We start from the raw sequence: 19,702 nt of genomic DNA on the forward strand, positions 1-19,702 counted from the left end.
CAGGATTCCAGTGTAACCATTTGTTAACTGTACTGAAGGTGTGTCCTTTATGGAGAAAGTGTTCCAAATTAAAAAAAGCTGCTGAAGTGTGTGTGTGCACGGCTCTGGTCTTTCTCCTCTGTCTCCTGCCACAGCCTCCCCCAGGGAACCCCTGATGGAGCAAGGGTGGGAGACTATCCCAGGATAACCCCAGGGAACAGCAATCCCCCACTCCTGAGGCAGCTGCAGGAGCTACCCTCTAACACCCTGAATATAAAACACCTGAGCACATCCTCTTCCCCTGACAAAAACAGAAACCACAGCATCTGAGGAGTCATATCAAAAGTATTTTATTTCACAATTCTTTACAAAATAATATGTAAAAGGTGTATTGTTCAACATACAAATCGTAAATATACAAGGGGGAATACCAGGGCCAGGTAAAGTTCATCCAGCCCCTTGGTGCAGGGTCCTCTCCAGGACATGTCAGAAGTTCACATGGCTCCTGATGTCGTTGATCTGTTTCACCATCTCCCGGATATGTTCTCCCCTTCAAGAAAAAATAACCCAAGTCAAAAGGCTGCACAGAGCGAGGGAGGAAGGGAAACCTTCAGATGCTAGAAGCAGGGAAGGGGAGCAGTGCCTGTCATCCCAAGCTGGGTTACAGACTGCCCTGGGATCCCGGGGCAAAAAGCACTTCCATACATCTGCTCCAAGTGCTGCTCTCAGGAGCTGCACATCCTGTGCTTCAGCCCCTCTGCCCCAGCACAGCTTAAATGACACCTGAGACACCTGAACTGAAGGTGAGTGCCAGGGCTCAGGTTCCTCCCCCAGGAGGAGCCCAGCTTGCACTTACTCCTCTCTCAGGACAGCCTGGATGCACTTGCTCTGGTAGGCACTGAGGCTGATGCTGGGCTTGCGGGGGCTGCGCCCCTTCTCCATCTGTTTCTGTTGGTATTCCTTTTTCATTTTCACCTGGGAGTTGAGAAAAGAGAAGGTCCCAATCACTGCTGGTGCTGCCTGCCACAGTGGAAGCTTGTTAATTACTGCTCTGTTGTACTGCAATTAATTGGTTCTTTTTGGGTTCAAATCTGTCTGCTTTCGCACTTCCCACAAAGAGAAGAAATGTCCCTGCCAGGCTGGGGAAGGGGGAGCTCTCTGAGGGCTTACACTGTGTGCAAAGGTTCTGTCTGTATTACACCAAGGGCCCAAAGCCCCTTTAGTTCATTGCTGCTGATTAACACAAGTACAGCACCACTTTGTTGACAGGACTCGTCTGTCAGCACTGAGGGAGGAGCTCAGTAACCTCCCAGCCTGGCCATTCCTCCTCTCACCTGTCTGATAGCATTGCTCAGGTGCTGCAGCTGGTCATGGATTGTCTGCAGTTCCTTCTTCATATCTTTTTCAGTGTCAGATAGAACAGGAAGCTGAGAGTGGAAACTCCGAAGGACTTTCTTCATCCTTTGAAAGCAAGAAAGGTCTCTGAGTTGACTTCCCTGGTACCCAGCTCTGCTCAAACACCTGGGCCATGCTCAGGGGCTTCACCTTCCCCTTCCAGCTGGTCTCAGTGCCATTTCTGAGCATGGGGCTGGCTCAGGCTGGGCCTGCAGACAGATCACACCAAGTCCCAGCACAGGGAATTTCAGAAGCCCAGTTTTGTAAACTAACCAGTGCAGCAGCTCCTGCCCACTGTTCTACCACACGTGCAAATGTTTAACATCAGGTGGTGTGAGGTGGAATAGAGCCCTATGTGCACTCACCTGTTCATGATGTCTTCTTGCTTCTCTTTGGCTTCCTCATACTTGTCAGCCAAGCGCTCGGCCATTTCCCGCAAACTTTTCCTTAAGGTGAGGGAGAAACAATTCCTTAATTCAGATCCACACACGGGACATGCCAGGGTGTGGGAAAAGGACAAGGAGGCTGAAGAAGGCAGCTGGAGGAGGGAGCAAACATGCAGGCTGGGAATGCCTTCACTTGTCACCTGTTCCACACAGGGCCTTCTCCAAACCACCACAGGTGCATCATTCCTGAGGTTTGAGTGGATACAGGAGACAGGCTCTACTCACCTCTCCTCTCGACAGTAATTCAGATCCTCCAGCTGTTTCTTTTTCTGTCCCCACAGCAGCTTCACTCTGAAGTAAACACATACAAAAAACCAAAATATCAAACCACTTGCAACCAGGTGAATCAGGATTTACACCACAGAGAAAATGCTGGGAGTGGGAAGAACTAAAGACACTGAAAAAGGGCAGTGAGAAAAAACTCCCATTTTGTCCTAACTGTATAGTGTAAATAGCTGACTGTGATTTGAAGCAGCAGAGACTTAAGGCAATTTTCCATTGTTAGGATTAGTGCTGAGGTCAGACTTCCTGCCACCCACAGGCCCAGGCAGGCAGACAACACCATGAGAAAAGTATTTTATCTGTGTGTTTACCATTTTTTTTTCTTCCCCTATAAGCCACTACAGAGATCAGCTATTAAACTCACTCCTGCTTTTCCTGATAACTCAGTTTTAAGTTCTGGTATTCACTGTTAGTTTTACATTTAGTACATTTACTCATTCACCAGGATCAGACCCACAGTGCTGCTGTGTCAGAAACATGCCAGCACATTTTAATGAGAGTTTTGCATTACCTTTGCTGAATCTCCTCTTTTGCCAGGTCCTGTTTCAGTATATATTCCTCTCTGAACACCTGGGTGGCCCTGCTGAGGAGCTGAAGGCATTCTTCAGGGGGAGGAGCAGCATCTTTATCTGCAGATCTTAAGATTGAGATTTTTGCCATCTTACTAATATGTTCCTTTCAAAGGCTAAACCACTTCCAGTGTTTATGGTAAAGCTCAAGGGGTGGGGGGGGAGGGTCTGTTATGAAAGTGAGGGATTACAGTGAAATTCCTCTGACATGAGGAAATCCTAAGGTAGCTTAAGATACTCCAAACCCAATGGGCCAAGCAAGGAGAACCTCACCAGCTGAAGGCAGCCCTGCTCTGAGCAGGAGCCTGGAGCCAGGGATCCCCTCCCAGCCTGCACCATCACTGGGCTGGGTGCCACCCCCCCAGGGACACAGGCACCAGTCAGTGGCAGGAGCTGTGCCCAGCACTGCCATGCCCAAGGCCATGTGCTGTTCAATAGGAGCTGCCCAACACCCAGTGCTCCCAAGTGTTCCCCGTGCAGGTGCCCCAGGTTGTGCTCACTTGAGGTGCAGGGGGTTGGCAGAGCTGCGCTGCAGGATGCCCTGGATGTGCTTCTCAAAGGAATGCTCTGCCTCGGCCACGATGCGCAGCGGGGACACGGCCAGCTCCTTGTCCTCCCTGGTGCACAGCAGGGGAGGGGAGGCAGGGTGGACAGTGCTCCTACACACAGCAGCACAAGAGAACACAGTCAATCACACCACTCACACTGAAACAGGCCAGAGCTTCTTCACTGGAACCCCTGCACTGTGGAGTTCCTGTGTCACTGCAGCTGTTTCAGTTATGTGGTAAATCCAGCCCTAGCAGGGCAGGTAAAGCTCACATCCCCACACCTCTTTGGTTATGGCTCAGACTAGCAAGGATCATAAATAGCCTTTGGTTTAAGGAGAAGAAAGTTCCAGAACAAGGCAGGCAGGCACTGGAACAGCAGCATGACTTTCTCCACAAAGCACCCTGCCTGGTCACTGTCCACCTGTGTGGAAACAGTGAAATAAATAAAAGGTCTCCAGGAGAACTTGATGTTAACACTGGCTCTGCTGATGGTACCTGCCCTAACTTAAACAGTATCCTGCAGAAAATAAGCTGAAAATAGTGCCACCCCCTCAAGGTGTTCACTTCATTGTGCAAATGCACATTAACACCACTCTGTATCTTTGCCACCACCTCCAAAGAAAGTAACTGGAAGCACAAACAAAAATCCTACTTCTGTTTTTCCTCTTTCAGGCACACAACTCAGCAGCCCATTAAGAACATCAACACTACTGGAAAACCCCAACAATACCATCAAGAACATTTTTTTGTCCTAATACTCACTAAAAGTGACCTGATTAATTATATCCCCTACAAACACCTCATCAGCAGTAGGTAACTGCTACAGTAACACTTCAGTGCTCAACCAGGGAGTGTTCAGAAAACAAAACTTCATGGAGTGTCCTAAGAGCTGCAGAAGCCTGGGGTGAAACAATCAAAGAGTAATTGAAGAATAGGAATATCCTTTTTTGGTCCTTCCCATGCAGTCATGGACTTCAACTGAGAACCACATACAAGAGAGGCCTTGTAATGCACTCATAGCTGTTGGTGATGCAAATCATGGTGGGCCCCAGGACATCAGAAACGATCCAAAATCCTCTAATTGGAGCAGGCTGCCTGAAGGGAAGAACACAAAAATTACCCAGTCAGGAAAGTTCTTTTTTCCTGAAGTTGTACATGTTCACTCTTTTGGAAATGCTCCAAGGTCAGAAAAATGGCAGTGAAAATTTCTGCTGGTCTGACAGGTGATTTTCAGATAGAAACATGAGAATTTAAGCTACTACCCTGACTGTGCAGTAAGAATCCTGATACACAAATTGCTCAGTTGTATTTTTTGAAAACTACTGAGCTTACTTAAATGGCAAGAATGCAGCAAAAGATGACAAATCATAAATATTTTCCATAGCAAGTCCCCAACTTGAAAGCAATTGAGAAAGAGTTTGTTTTTTTACCTGCATGGCAGTGGTTTTGTACAAAGAATATGTTCAACAAAGCACTTCTGTTCTGCTCCCAGCTCTTGTAAACTGTCTTTGTCTTCCTCATCTACAAGGAGACATGTCAGGATGCATCAGATCCACTTTGCAGGGTGAGGGATTCAGTAGTACCTGCATCCACCAGCCTGTTACTGGCAGATGTTCATCTGTTCCCCACTTCCCTCACTCACCTGAACCAAGGAATTTGTGCAGTTTATTGATCCATGTCAAGCCCACACTGTGGACACCAGCTTCATGTGTGCAGTGGTATCTAGAGGGACATTTGGGATCTGAAATTGAAGCAGAAAATGTAAGAGGTGGCACTGAACTGAGAAAACCTCACCCTTCACACCTGCACTGCTGATCCTGTGTATCAACTTAGTGTCCAGTCAGCTTTAACATCTTAATGCAAGCACCAGAAACAGAGATACATGTGTTAGAGTCTGACATACTGATGAGTTGTTTTGAACCCTTCCTATCACACCACATCTGCATCACTCAGATAGGTTTCCAATGGCAGATTATTAACACTAGCAGACCAGCATTCTGACAAGCTGCTTGCTCCCAAAGACCCAAACATTTTGTCCTGCCCCCAATTCCATGGGATAAGCAGGTCCTTCCCTCAGGATCACTCTCTCCACAGCACTCCTTCACACTCACAGGCCAGCAAAGATGCAGAAACTTCTGCTTTATAACTCTCAGATGACAGGATTTAGTACTGACCATGTGTGATCTACACTGGAGCCCCTCCAAGGCTTGCTCTTTCCACAGCTTTATTGAGGGCATCAGGCAAATCCTTACTCTGATCCCCATTTGTCTGACACTGAGGAGAATGTGCAAATAACTGGATCCTAACTGTGTGCAATAAAAAGCCATGAGCTGAACAACAGCCCTACCTCGGTGCAGCTTGATTGGGCAAGAGAAGTCAGACTCCAAAGGATCTTCCTCGTCTCCTGTTGCCAGTTTCAGTGCAAGTTCCAGCTCAACACATTCAAACACGTACAGGGAAGGAATTAGATCGGATCTTGGGTCCCAGGACTTCTCTGACTGTAAAGAGCATTGAATTCTTCTGTCAGACATCATTTAAATAGGAATGCCAACATCAACACCATCAAGAAAGAGTTACAAGTTTTCATTGTCAAGAAAGGTAGTTCAAGTTTACTTTCAAAAAAATTAAACCCAGGGTTTCTCAGAAAATCCTCCTTAAATTAGATTCTAGTAAATTTGATCAAAAACTGATCTACTGTCAGGGTACACAGGACTGAGATTTAAAATAAAAGTGTCAGGGAGCCACAGGAACTGGCTGAAACAGGAGAAAGACTCTACCTCATTCCAAAAGAATGCAGCTTTGGCACTTGGCACACATTTCCTTGCAGCAAGAACTTGGATTAAAGAAACAAAAATACCTACAGAAAAAAAACCAAACCAAGAGAAGGTACCTGCTCATCATCCTCCTCTCCATCCAGCACCACGCAGTGGTAGAGCATTCCCGACTCGGTGGCAATGACCAGGATGTTGGGCACGCAGGGCAGGCACAGCACGGCGCAGGCGTCGTAGCCGTAGTTGTCCTCGGCCGCCGGGTGCATGGGCAGGGGCCCCAGCAGCTTCCCCGGGCTGCCCGTGCTGCAAGGAACCGGTTTGGTCTCAGCCCACGGCTGCAAGGGCTTCCCACGGCTGCCAGACAATGGCTGGGAACTCTGAGTCCCACTGCACTGCTGCAGATTGCAAGTCTGACCTGCAGCTCCTTGCTGGAGAGCTCAGAGGGGAAATCAGAGCTCATTTTATTGTATTTTATGCTTTGAAAGCAACCAAAGCTACACTGCAAAAATTCACGAGGAAACGTTTTCATATAAGAACACAAAATACTCATGGAAGGCTCAAGTTAATAATTACTCAACTGGTTCTTGCATTTCACATGCAGCATTTTGTGTTGTGGCATTTCTTTGGGCAGAACTTTAGATGGATTAAAGCCACCTCACTGCCTGCAGACAGATCTCCTCACAGTACCACACTCTTTAATATTCAGCTACACAAGATCTAACTTATAAGTCTTGCACCATCTTCTCAGTTTTCTAAAGTAATTCCTTCTTGTATGTTTATATTCTTGAATAATCATCCTGACTTTTCATTGCAGAACATGCCTGTGAACCCGCTATGCTCTTCAAATATTTCTTTTCCTAGGATGTCCCTGGCTCAATGAGCCTCATCCAAAGCTGAGGATGTCTGTGCCACCAAATACACTGAACAGCCTTAGACCCACTGATCTTTTACAGTCCTGTGTCTTCATATCACATTGCTGGTGGTAAATAATGCATAGCACATTCTGAGCAGTGGAAGCTTCACCCACAATGTTTGGATGAGAAAGGATGACACACTGGTTTTGGATTCCAGTCTGTCAGCACTGCCACAGAGACAGAACAGGCTGCAGTACAAGAAAACTCAGCCCAGCATTCCTCACAGAGTCCCAGCCAAGCTGAGAGGTGACTCCCCCACCCCAGCACTGTACACCCAAGCACCCGATGAGCCCTGAGGGTCAGAGCCTACCTCTGGAGCAGGCTGACGTAGGTGAGGAAGGTCTCTCCATTCTCATAGAGGATGTACAGGGGGTAGCCCAGCACCTCCTCGCTGCCGCGCTGGCCCAGGACGTGTTTTGGCACCGGCACCTGCGGCCCGAAGTCGAAGGCCACGGCCGTCTCGCCCAGGGACGCTGTGTAGGCTCTCCTGGGACAGGGCACAACCAGCTGGGCTCAGCAAGCACTGAGAGCACAGAGTGTAACCTGCTCCTGAGGGGTGTGCTGCCAAATCCCTGCCCAACCCCATCCCATCCAGCAGTGCCAGCTACAAAAGGGTGTAACGGACACCCCTGACATGGCACATGGGTTCTGCAGTGCCCCCACAGCTCCAGAGACACAGGAGGGGTTCTGGTACTTCCTGTGAGGGACACCGCTCTGTGTGCAAGAGTTCTGTTTCCAACCAGGCCAAGAGGGAAATAAAAAGATAATCTACTTTCTACATTCCTCACTCAAAATCCCTTCTTAACCCCATCTTAAAGTCAATGCGTGGTTTTCAAGTTGCTACTCTGACAAACACTTGACTGTACAGTTTGTCACCACTTTGCTTTAGAAGGGTGGGGGAGAGGAGAGGGAGAGGAAAGAAAAGAAGAGAAAGAAAGAAGGAGAAAGAAGAAGGAAGGAAGGAGAAGGAAGGAAGGAGAAGGAAGGAAGGAGAAGGAAGGAAGGAGAAAGAGAAAGAAGGCAAAGAAGGGAAAGAAGGCAAAGAAGGGAAAGAAGGCAAAGAAAGTGAAGGGATGGGAAAGCATAGGTACTCTGCTATGAATTAGTGCTAGCACTAGAATTCATATGAGATTTTCAGGCAAATTTATCACTTGTTCATTATAAAGACAACTGAGAATACTGAATATTCTGCAAAAGCATTTCAAAATACAAGAAGTCACACCAACCCTGTTTTGATGGTAAGAGTCTCCTCCTCGGTGTCTGAAAGCACAATCACTTTGATGGGTGTGTGAGGCACCTTCAGACTGTAGAACCTGAGGGAAAGAACAGCAGCCATGGTCACTCTGTTGGCAGTGCTGCACATTCCCTGCTGGCACAGGAACATCAGCCACTCTCACTCTGAAATTCCCCCCACGCTACTTTTTTATTGCTAACTCTGGTAAAAATGGCAGGATGCAAATACCCAGTGACAAATTAAGGCTGGACCTGACAAAAAAACCACACTTCAGATAATCAGCCACAAATGGGGCTTACCTGATGGTGTTATCTGATGTCAGGAGCACAATGTGGGGCTCCATGGTGTCACAGGGGTACCAGGCTGCATGCTTTAGGGTCAGGGAGGTTGAGCTGGTGAAGAACCGCTCCGCAATAGGAATGGTGCTGGAACACAGAGCAGAGACTTGCACTGGGACCAGAAACACACAAGCTACTTCTAAAGGAAAATGGGGGCAAGAAGAGCTAGAGACACAATGAAAAGGTTTCAGAGTCTTTATCTGTACTACTCTGAAAGTTGGAAAGCAGCTTTAAATTGAAGCCCTCTGTTATCTCCCCCCAAACATCTGCTTCATTGCCTCAGCAATTGCAACAAGCTTAGAAGGTCATTTATTTGGGTTACTTTACAAGCAGCAAGTACTTGAGCCAAAATAATTTCATTCATGACTGCCCCACAACCCAGATACAACCTGTACCTTCCACCAGGGCCTTCTGTATCTGCCTAACCCCCAAGAAAGGGAGGCTGTGGAGGAAGAGTGGCAGGGCAAGGGTGTCATTATTCACCTGAGGTCTCACCCACCTGCAGTTCACCGTGGATTTCCCACCTTCAAACTCGGAATTCTTGCCCCAGCGTTTGGGCAGCTCCAGCACCATGAGCCCCTTGGTACCAACGAGCGCCACATGGTGCTGGGCAGGGCTCAGCAGCGTCTGGTGCACGTCGAAAAGGGGCGGGTTTATGCACAGAAGAGTCTGAAAACAGAAATGTTACAGGGAAGCACAAGCCCTTCAAAGCACCTGCAGAAGTACAGCTCATCTTTATTTTGGATGGTGATTTACACGGCACGGAATGAGGCACAAAGCAGTGGGTTCCTTGGGGAAAGACACCCCAGGGCGGGCTGAGGGATGATGATGTTCCTTCAAGGAACAGAGGAATAATAATGCTCCCTCAAGGAACAGACCCCCTCAGCTCCGTGCCCACCATGGCACTCCACCCCTCACAGCTCGCATCCCCCCACATCCTCTCTGTCCCGTTTTTAACACTCTCCACACATCCCCCACATCCCCTCACGGTCCGCCCAGCCCCTCACACCCCCTCCCCTCCTCATGGCCCCTCACACCCAGCCCCTCCTTACTCATCCCCTCACACCCCAAACGCCCCCAACCTCAGCCCCTCCTCCTCATCCCCTCACAGCCTCCCCATTCCCTCACACCGCCCGCCCCAGCCCCTGCTCCCCTCAATCCCCCCCCGGGCCCTCCATTCCCTGAGCGCCTCCCGCACCTGGTAGCGGCCGAGCGCGGCGGGGTCGGTGCCGGTGCCGAGGCGGCGCAGGCCGATGGCGAGCAGGGCGGCGGCGGGCCCGTCCCAGAGCAGCAGGTCGGAGCCCAGCCCGCACAGGAGGTCGCGGAGCCGCGGCGGGCGGGGGGCGGCGGGCGCGCGCGCTCGCGGAGGCGGCCGAACAGCGCGTGCTGCGGCAGCGCCGCGCGCCACTGCTCCGCCGGGCCGCACTCGGCCGCCATCGCCCCCCGCGCCGCGCCGCCCTGACGTCACAGCCCGCGCGGCCAATGGGCGCCGCCGCCCGCGGACTACATTTCCCGGCGTGCCCCGCGGGCCCGGCGCGCTGCGGGCTCGGCGCGATGGCGGCGCCGGTGCAGGGGCACCGAGCGCGGTACAAGAGCCCGGGCGGGCCGCCCTGGAGGGAGACGTACCGCAGGGTGAGCGGGGAGTGCGCTGCGAGGGGGGGATGTGGGCTCCCTCCTCATTTGGACCCAGTTCGGTGCTCCCAGGGCTGGCCGCCGTGGTCCCGCTGGGGCGGGTGAGCCGCGCCCCGTCCAAAACTCTCCCCTGACCGCGTCCCGAGCTCCTTCTGCCCCCGCTGCGGGCTGTCAGCCAACTCCCCCACAGCCCCTCCGGGACATGGGCAGCCATGATACCCCCCGTGCCCCCTCAGGGAGTCCCGCTCCCTCGGGTCTCTGGGACGCACCTCCTCCGCTGTGTCGCACCCCCAGCCCCGGTACCCCCGTGTCCCCTCAGGGATTCCCGGTCTCCCGGCCCTATGGGACGCGCCCTCCAGCCCCGGTACCCTCGTGTCCCCCCCGAGCCGGCGCTGACGGCCCCGGGCGCTCTCCCCTCCCGTCCCCGCAGCGCTGCATGGAGCGGCTGAGGAGCAGCCGGGCCAAGCTGCTGGATCGCTACCGCCAGGCCGGGGACGGGGCGAGCGGGGCGGCCCCGGGCGCGCTGCTGGTGCAGGAGGTGATGGAGCAGGAGTGGCAGGAGCTGCGGAACAGGCTGCCCGGCCTCGGCGGAGAGCAGCCCATGGAGCAGGTCAGTGCTGGGTCCCCAGCATCAACACATGTTGTTAATACAGGAGTATCAAATACAGCTCCCTGAGGGTCTGACTTCAGCTTCTTACTGCAGCCGACAAAACTCAAGAGCTTCAGGGTTTCCTGTTCTGCAGCTCAGGCAGGGTGTTGAGCTGTGAAAGTGCCTTTGGGCATGAGTGAGGAACTTCCTTATTTCCTTCACAATCAGGCTGTGGATCACAGCCGAGGGTTGGTTTTGTCATCTGTGCTTTTTATAGGTGATTGTCACTTCCCTCTTCTGAGAATAGAAACGAAACCTGAATGTCTTAAAAAGTGAGTTCTTGGACAGGCTGTACTTGGGTCTCTTCTGGCTGGCTCTGCATTTGTGTTTGCAGTACAGGTTGCTTCCCACAGTGCATGGGTTTGCGAATAGAGAGATTTGCAAACAGGAGACAAGCAAATAGAGTGGATTTGTGTTGCTCAGTCAGGTGCTGGAAGTGAGAAAGTGGCTGGAATGGGAGGATCACTGACTGGTTCACCTTTCAGGTGCTGGAGGACCCTGATGAGCTGGCAGTGCTGGAAGAGATCCAACAAGAACTGATCTTGCAAGGTAAGATTTTTACACATCTTCTGCCTCCTGTTTGATGTGTAACTTCCTGGTAATGCAGAAGAGCTGAGGCTGCACTCCTTTGTTCTTGCAAACCGTGTGATACAGGGGAAGAGCCTCCTTAGAAATCTTGTTCAGACTTTGAGTTATTGAGACCTCTTCTCACAGTTTTAAGAGTTTAAGTGGCATTTTAAGGTCTGTGAGAGAGGCCGGAGAAACAGGACTGAGATCTGATAGCTCTAGGAACCTTTATAAATCAATTCAGGATGTTTCTAAAGTGCTGATCTGAAAGTAGAAAGACCCATATGAGACAAGCTGAGCCACAGAAAAAAACGGATTAGCAGGAATGATTTCACCAAGCGTACAAATCTGAGCCAGAGGAGTAAAAGTCCTTAGAAACTCGTATCCAGCCCAGCCTGCATCAGCCCAGCAGCTCTGCCTGTGCTGCCCAGCAGGCCCTGAGGGTGCTTTGCTGTGCTGTGTTGTTGCAGAGCAGTTGGTCTTCGAGGAGTACGAGCGGAGCCTGCGCTTCGATGAGGAATGTCTCAACGCCATGCTGGACGGCCTGGATGCCTCTGACAGGGTCATCTGCCCTGTATGTAGGAAGTAAGAAAGCCCTTGGCACTGGAATCAGATTCCCCACTCTCCTACAGCAGTCTGGGCTTAGAAATGTGCAGAGAGAGGCTGCTGTTCATTTCAACAACAGAGAAATGCCTGAGCAATGATCTGAATCTCATGGGGGGGGGTGTGCTGGATTGGTTTTGGGGTTTTTTTTTGCTAAAATCTTCCCTTGTTCTGGGTGTCATGATGCTCATTGTTTGCTCTTCCCAGGAATAACCTGACTGTGAAGGCTCACTTGGTTTGTTGCCAGTGTGGACTGTACATCAGCACACAGGTAAGCTGCACTGTGACTTGTGTGTGGCATCCCTGCTGCTGCAGAGGCAGCTTTAAACTACAGACAGGAACTTCAGCTGACTTTTCATGGATTATTCTCAGGATATGACAGAAGGGAAGCTTCGGTCCCTGCTGGAAAGCACCTTGACAGAGCACAGCCAGAGGTGCTTGCACAGCCCCGAGTTCACAGTCACCAGTGGCATGGAGGAGGAAGCCAGCCTGCTGATGAGCTGCTCAGTGAGTGTAAATGTCAGGTTCCTGGAAAGGATCCCTGCTTGGATCCATGGCTCAACTACATGGGCAGAAACCACAAGTCTGTTGATCCCTGGGTTTGTGTGGCTGTTTTTTCACAAAATTCCTTGGAAATGGCTTTACCTTTGACCACCAGTAACCATAAAAGAGACATTCCAAAGTACACACCTTTAACTGCTGGATTAAGGAATCTTTCAAGGACCTGTCAAATTTAGTGCCCTAACTTTAGCCAGCAACTTCTAAGTCTTGTGTGCACCATCTGATCAGATAAGTGGTTCATTAAGAAAAGTATTAAAAATTACTTGTTTAAACCTCCTGAAAAAACTCCATCCAGGTGTCTCAGAGAGCACACAGCAGCTCTTTGGCTCAAGCTAGAGCTGCTGCTTGCTTTGCTATGTAAAACCAGAATGAGGACAGTGGTAGGGGCAGAGCATTTCAAATAGAGCCATGGAATTCAAGTTGGAAAAGACCCCTAAGATCAAATCCAGCCATTCCCCCAGCACTGACAAGGCCACAACTAACCAATGTCCCCAAGTGCCACATCTAGATGTCTTTTAAATCTCTCCAGGGATGATGACTCCTCCACTACCAAGGGCCCAACAACTCTTTTGTGATTTTTTTTTCCTCCCAATCAATAATTTTTCCTGTTCAAATAGTTTTGAACATTATACATTAACACAGTTCTCTGTTCACCTTTTTTGTGAAGGTCTGTGACTCCTGGATGATTCTCCTCTAAGGTGATTCAGCTGCTGCTTTACTTCTGGAAAACTTCAATACTAAACTTCACCCAGAGCTGCTAGGACTCTTTTGTACATATTTCTAACTGCTGTGTCAAAAAGACACTCCAAAAGGCACAGTATTGCCTTGACCTGCACTTTTAACCACACAGAACATGTTTTGAAATAAATATATTTAGTTTATTTTGGCCTTGATGTTGTCTTTAATACTACATCAGTGATCTCACAGCTCATGTTGGACTTCAGCTTTGAGTTTGAATGAACCTTAAATAAATTAACTAACTAACTCAAAACCTTTAAACAGCAATTGCAGGCACTGATTTAAGTAGAAGTGCTCAACCATCACTGCCACAACTACTGTGAGCAGCTCTGGCACAGAGAAACTCTGCCATGACTTTCATGGCAGCTCTGGTACAGCAAGAAGAAGAGAAACCACCCTTTTCAGTGATATGTTGAACAGTTTTTATTCTTCACATTCACTCTTAATTGTACAAAAAGCCCCATGCAGGGCGAGGCAACTCCGGCCTGTAGCACTGGAGAACTTGATTGGGGCTGCACCATCACTACAACTCCCCAAATCCAAGTGAGAATCCTCCTTCTCCACCTTCCAAGTTACTTACTCTCTGTATCCACTGTGAAGATTTATTTGGGTATTGCTGGATGAAGCAGCACTGTGGAATACCCACACTTGAGGCTGAGTTTCCTAGCCTGACCTACTGACATTTGACAAAGCTTTTAAGGTCTTCAAGGAATTTGATGTACTCCTGGTGCTCCAGGGCAGTGCTGAGCTCTATTAACTCATCAGCAAAGGTGTTGTCCACTCCTCTGTCAGCCAGGAAATCCATCAGGTGATCGTAGAGAGCCTGGAGCAAGGAACAGAAACCTTCCTTAGTGGAACACACCTGGGCAGGGATGCATTAAAATGTCCCCAGGCAACTGGAACTTCCTCCCAGGAAAATCATGCCCAGCTCCCACTGATGCCTTAATTTTTAGCTTTCATATTTGCCAGATTCTGTACTGCATTGGTGTGTGACTCTGAACTTCATATTAAGTGTGAGCAAGTTCTCCTCACAGTTCAGTCAGACAAAACAATCCTTTTCCAGCCTGAGAACCAAGGACACCATTGCAGCTTCAGGCCCAAAAAGTGCAAACAACAGGGAATTGAGGAGAGCAAGCTGGGAGGATGGGACTGCATAACCTGGAGCTGGAATTGGACAATTAACCCCAATATGGAAATGGACTTAAACTTATAAAAGTGTGAAAATTCAAGACTCATCAACCATCTTGGGTGCAGCCCTGGCTGGGCTCTTGTACTGCCCAAGGTGTATCCTTTAAGGCCTTTTAATAAATCCCTATTTTATCCCTTTAACACTGTCTAGGCTCTGTTCTAGGCAGCCTCTCAAGGCACCAGCCCAGGAGGGCAGGCCTGACCTTGGGTGGAACATTTGGACAGAAAGGGCCATGGAACACATAATGAAAACCCAAACCCAACACTACAAATGATCTGCACCCTGGAAATGATCCCCAGGTTGTGGAGTCATCAGGGGAAATGTGTCAAGGATGACACAGGCCAAGCTCTGCCTGTCCCCTCTACCCAGGGGTGAACTAACACTTTGGAAAGGGATCTGATGTACAGGTTTCCTTGAAAGGCTTAAATGTTACAGTCATGAATTTGGCTTTTTCCTTTTCATACATATTTTAAATTAATTTAATGTCTTAGGGGAAAAAAAGAATAATCAGTGTGGGATGGTCTACAGCACATTAAGCAATTTTAACATGAGTGCTCCTCAAGGGGATACACTCTAGCACTCCTACTTTCAGTTTTAAACATGACAGGCTCAAACTAAAAATTGTAGCTTTTTAAATCCTGGCATTGAGAACATAAGAACACACAGATTCTAGTGCATATTTTTAGTGTTACAACTCTAACAACACACCTGGAAAACCAGGACACAATGTATTTTTTCAGATACCACACACAGATGCTTTTATCTACACATGGTATCTGATAAGCCACACTGTTAAACACACAGATCAAAAGATGTTTAAGAAGTGTCAAAGCATTTCCAGAATGCAACTCCCTGCTGGGAAATCCACCTATAAAATCTGGAAAGGAGGAAGTTCCCCTTGTCTGTTCTGATTTCTGGTAATGGCACCAGCAGTGCACAACCCTGGGACCATGAGACACCCTCAGTTTGCACAGAACCACCAGCTCAGGGGCAGAGCAGGGCCAGCCTCTGTCTCAGACATCCAGACAGGTTTAATTCCCAGCCCAGGAGCAGAGGGTGAGCTGAGCAGAGGTGAGGTGAGCTGAGAGCCCTCTGTGGCCTTTAGCAGCACCTACCCAGTCCAGGGAATCCGTGTTGAGGGTGTAGTTGGTGTCCTTCCAGTCAGCTTCTCCAGTGGGCTGGAAGCTGACCTCCCGAATTGTGAAAATATCACTTTCTTCCTCTCCTTCATGGCCAATCTGGGGCAGGAAAACAAATGCAAGGCATGCAATTAGCTGCAATTAGTGGGCACACTCAGCCAGCTCATCCCCAGGCTGGGAATACCTCAGGAAAAGCCCCAAGGCCAGACAAGCTGTGCCTCTGCCCTCTCACTGTGCCTGTGAGGACAAGCACAGAGCTCAGGAAATCCTCTAAGCTTGTGCTGCCATGTAAATCAGCAGCCTGAAGTTTACAAATACATAAAAACAACTTCTGTGTGGTTCTAAGTGTCTTCCCATGTCTGTCTCATCTTTGTCAGCCAAGACTGGCTGTTAAACATCTCCCAACATTTACAAAATAAACCACAAATACCAGTGTGAGTAAAAGCTCTCAATTTTATTTTCTCCCTTCCTTTTTTAATCCCCACTTCTCTACTGTAATTCAATAAAGAGCCCAATAAGCAGCTGATCAAAAACACCAGGGCAGGATGTGAGGAAAGCCATAAACATTTCCTCCCCACTATTCTTGCCAATATAAAGCCTTTTTTTTTCTGATTAAGAAAAATAAAGAAATAAGAGGAGACTGGATATTGTGCTGATTCAGAAAAGCAAGAGATTGCAAAGAGCAGGTAAATCCAAGAGGGGCACAGTGATACTCACCTCATCTTCAGGGAAATGGCAGTCTAGCACAAGGGTCTGTTTTGTATCATCTTTTATTACTTCCACTACAAAGTTTGGAGTTGATGTAAGTTCAGGCTAAAAAAGAGAACAGTTGCATGAGCACTGGAATCTGAACAGGAGCCAAAGCAACCACAGCACAGCCCAGCCAGCACTGGGTATTCCCTGACACCTTCCACTGTCCCAGGTTGATCCAAGCCCCATCCAGCCTAATCTTGGGCACTTCCAGGGATGGGGTAGACACAGCCTCCCTGTGCCAGGGCCTCCCCACCTTCACAGGGAACAATCCCTCACAATACCCAATTCAGCCCCACTCCCTGTCAGTTAAAGGCCGTCCCCCCTTAACCTGTCACTCCACTCCTCTGTACAAAGCTTCCCTCTCCCACTCTCCTGTAGACCCTTTTGGAAGGTGCTAGGAAGTCTCAGAATTCTCTAATTTCTCTTCATAGAGCCCTCCCACCCTGCTCAGCCTTTCTGCAGAGAGGAAGGTCACAGCCAGGGGACAGGCAGCCCTGGAAAATCTGCATTTTGTGACTTAAAGCTCCCAAATATCACATAATTGGGAGAAAAAGCCTCAACACTTGAGGACAAGGCTCCAACTCTCTAAGGCAAGATTCCAACTTTCATCCAACATTAAATGCACATCAAGGCTAAGTCACCTCCTGCTCATCAGGTTTCTGCTGCTCCTGTGTGTCTTCTTCAGCCGAGGGTGGGATGCTGTTATTGATGTTGAATGTAACCGTTATCCTGCACAAGGAAACAGAAACAAATCTTTTCAACACACCCCAAAAGACACACCTGGGAGAAGCTGCTCCCTCCAAGGGCTCTCACCTTTTAAAGTTTTACCGAACTGTTGTTTTTAAAACAGGAAGACCACGTGAAACTTTGTAACACAAAACACAGTAACAAAAAGGTGTGAAAAAAAGTGCCTTTGGCCGAAAGTGGTCACACAAAGAGCCTCTGCAGGGCGCGGTTTGGGGTGTGAGCACACGGAGAAGCCCGGTCACTGGGACCTACCCACCCAGCCTCGGGGGCTGGAGACCTTTCCCACACCCCACTCACTTTTCCCCCGCGATCTTCCGCACCAGCTTGGCTTCTGTGCCGTGGACGTCGAGCTCCCACCCCCCGGAGACCTTGGGCAGGGACTTGTGCTTCTGGATCTTCTTCTCCTCCTGGATCTCGTCCGTCAGGAACTGCGCAAAGGCTTTGTCTCCTGGGGGGAAAGAAAATGGGGTTAGGGAAAGGGGGGGATGAAGGAAAGGGGTGGGGGGTGAGTTCAGGGAAAGGGGTGTTGGTAAAAGAGGTGTTGGAAAACGGGGTTAGGGGGATAGGAAAAGGGGGGGTGCAGGGAAAGGGAGAGTAAGGAAAGAGGGGAGTAAGAAAAGAGAGAGTTAAGGAAAAGGGGAGTGGGGTTAAGGGAAGGGTGGGTAGGAAAAGGGGGTTTGGGAAAATGGGGGTTTGAATAAAAAAAAAGGGCTTAGGGAAAGGGGGATTGGGGAAAAGGGAGTTGTGAAAAAGGAGGTTAGGGAAGGGGGAGTAGGGAAAAGAGGAAGCGAAGGGGGTGTAGAGGAAAAGGGGGCTTAGGTGATGGCGGAATTTAGGGAAAGCACAGAATTTAGGGAAATAGGTGGTTTAGTGAAAACGGGGATTAGGGAAAGGTGGAGTTGCCTTAAGGAAAGAAGGGGGATTAGGGAAAGAGGGGGCAGTATGGACAGCCCCCCCCGCCCCGCCTGCTTCCCAGGACGGAGCGGGTGCAGCGCACGTGTCCTCCCCGCGCCCTCCCAAGGGCGGCCCCGCTCCGTCCCCGCTCACCTTCGGTGTGCAGCCCGCCGCAGCCGCAGGACACGCGGCCGGCCGAGCCCCGCCGCGGCCGCAGCAGCGCCGTCCGCCCCGCGCCGCCGCCCAGCTGCCACAGCGAGCGCGCCAGGGCCGGCGCGGCGGCGGCGGGCGGCGGCAGCAGGGCGCGGGGGCCGCGGAGCTGAGCGGGCGGCGCGGCGCGGGGAGCGGCGGGCGCAGCGCGGCGGCGGCGGCGGCGCGCAGGAGCGGGCGAGGAGCATCGTGCGGGACCCAGCGGCGGCGAGGACGGCCCGCCCCGGAACCGCGCTCCGCTTCCGGCCCCGGCGCGCCCCGCGCGGGCCCCGCGGCCAAAGGTTCGAGTCCCGGCTCGCCGATAGGCGGATTCGAGTCCCGGCCGCGGTGATATCCCGGTTCGAGTCCCGGTTCGACCGATAGGCGGGTTCGAATCCCGGCCCCGGTGAGACCCCGGTTCGAGTCCCGGCCCCGGTGAGTCCGCGGTTCGAGTCCCAGCCCCGGCAGGACGGGCTGTGCCAACGGGATGCCTGGTTCCTGGGATCCCTGACGATGGAATGGGCAAGGATGGCACGGACACAGCACCCGTACAGGTCCCTTCTCGGGTGAACTCACAGACAGAGCTTTAGGAATGTGGGGGACATGCACAGGTTTTATCCCAGACATCATCCCACTCCTCCTTAGGACTGCCACGGTGCAGGCCAGAGCACGGCAGTCTCTTCAGAAAAAGAAAAATGAATGGTTGGGGGTTTTTTTGGTGTATTTTAGAGGAAAGAGTGACTAAGGCAGCATGTCCTGGCACTAAGCCTGCCCTTTGTCCAAAAGCCGGCACTAGTGCCACTATGGAGAGAAGCACAGAAGGCTCATTCACTGCTCACTGCAAGGCAGGAGCAGGAGAGCATCTGCCCCACCCCATCAAATGGACACCACCCCATCAGAGGACCAGAATTTTAACTCCGAATTCCCCACAGGAGTCTGAGCACTGCACATGTAAATGGCAGAGTCCATTCTGCACAAGAAGCACAGATTCACTGTGCTACCTTCACATCTTTAAGCCCAGACTGCTGACAATGAATACACTCCCACCACAAACACCAGGACTGATCGTACAATCATTTGTTCAGTGCCTCACAAACCAACACACACGATTTGCATTTTCCTCATCACTTCTTTATTCTGGAAAAAAACATATAAATCCAATCTAAATAAATACCCATCCCATTCCTTAAGGTTATTAAAAATATGTTTTTAAAAACAAAAAATTAAATATATAAGTTGTGAAAAACGCCAATCACTTGTTTTTAAAATTTTAAAAGTTTAATAGTAATAAAATGGTTATTAAAATAGAAATATAATGAGACTAATAATAATTTGGACAATTTGGATTAGGACAATATGAGACAACAGAAACAAAGAATTACAGACGTCCGGGTACCTTTTTCTGAGCAGCATAAGCCCAAAAAAGGACCCACATTAACAGAGGATTAACCCTTAAAAGCAGCAGCCTCTTGAATATTCATACATCTCATACATGATGCATAAATTCCATTCAAACACAGGATTCTGTCTGATCAGCGTCAACTTCTTCCTCTGAATCCTAACTG

At 50.0% G+C, this 19,702-nt stretch overlaps 3 protein-coding genes across 3 annotated transcripts; 1 reads left to right on the plus strand and 2 right to left on the minus strand.

The window, feature by feature from the left end:
* Positions 1-306: 306 nt before the first annotated feature.
* NUP88 (nucleoporin 88) lies at positions 307-9,913 on the minus strand. The gene is given in 18 exon segments (XM_030962883.1): positions 307-529; positions 836-954; positions 1,314-1,440; positions 1,740-1,820; positions 2,046-2,111; positions 2,614-2,739; positions 3,172-3,330; positions 4,213-4,314; positions 4,650-4,740; positions 4,862-4,960; positions 5,567-5,717; positions 6,110-6,293; positions 7,215-7,391; positions 8,131-8,217; positions 8,438-8,563; positions 8,976-9,145; positions 9,675-9,833; positions 9,836-9,913. Coding segments are annotated over 18 exon segments (2,166 nt in total). The 3' UTR covers positions 307-465.
* A 90-nt stretch (positions 9,914-10,003) lies between these two features.
* Positions 10,004-13,774, plus strand: RPAIN (RPA interacting protein). The gene is made up of 7 exons (XM_030962539.1): positions 10,004-10,108; positions 10,539-10,718; positions 11,243-11,306; positions 11,795-11,909; positions 12,135-12,198; positions 12,300-12,434; positions 13,156-13,774. The coding sequence occupies exons 1-7, from the start codon at positions 10,031-10,033 to the stop codon at positions 13,183-13,185; spliced, it is 666 nt and encodes a 221-aa protein (XP_030818399.1). The 5' UTR covers positions 10,004-10,030; the 3' UTR covers positions 13,186-13,774.
* On the minus strand, positions 13,343-18,764 carry C1QBP (complement C1q binding protein). The gene is given in 7 exon segments (XM_030962609.1): positions 13,343-14,049; positions 15,531-15,653; positions 16,272-16,367; positions 16,949-17,036; positions 17,352-17,502; positions 18,102-18,260; positions 18,263-18,764. Coding segments are annotated over 7 exon segments (1,269 nt in total). The 3' UTR covers positions 13,343-13,899.
* Positions 18,765-19,702: the final 938 nt, after the last annotated feature.

The sequence above is a fragment of the Camarhynchus parvulus genome, chromosome 19 (assembly GCF_901933205.1).
Source record: "Camarhynchus parvulus chromosome 19, STF_HiC, whole genome shotgun sequence".
NCBI classification, from domain to species: domain Eukaryota; kingdom Metazoa; phylum Chordata; class Aves; order Passeriformes; family Thraupidae; genus Camarhynchus; species Camarhynchus parvulus.

Bases quoted from the DNA above. Each gene is read 5' to 3' on its own strand.
- RPAIN (XM_030962539.1), top strand. From the start codon at position 10,031: ATGGCGGCGCCGGTGCAGGGGCACCGAGCGCGGTACAAGAGCCCGGGC. The intron at 10,719-11,242 runs GTCAGTGCTGGG...TTCACCTTTCAG, and splicing joins GAGAGCAGCCCATGGAGCAG to GTGCTGGAGGACCCTGATGA. The intron at 12,199-12,299 runs GTAAGCTGCACT...GATTATTCTCAG, and splicing joins GACTGTACATCAGCACACAG to GATATGACAGAAGGGAAGCT.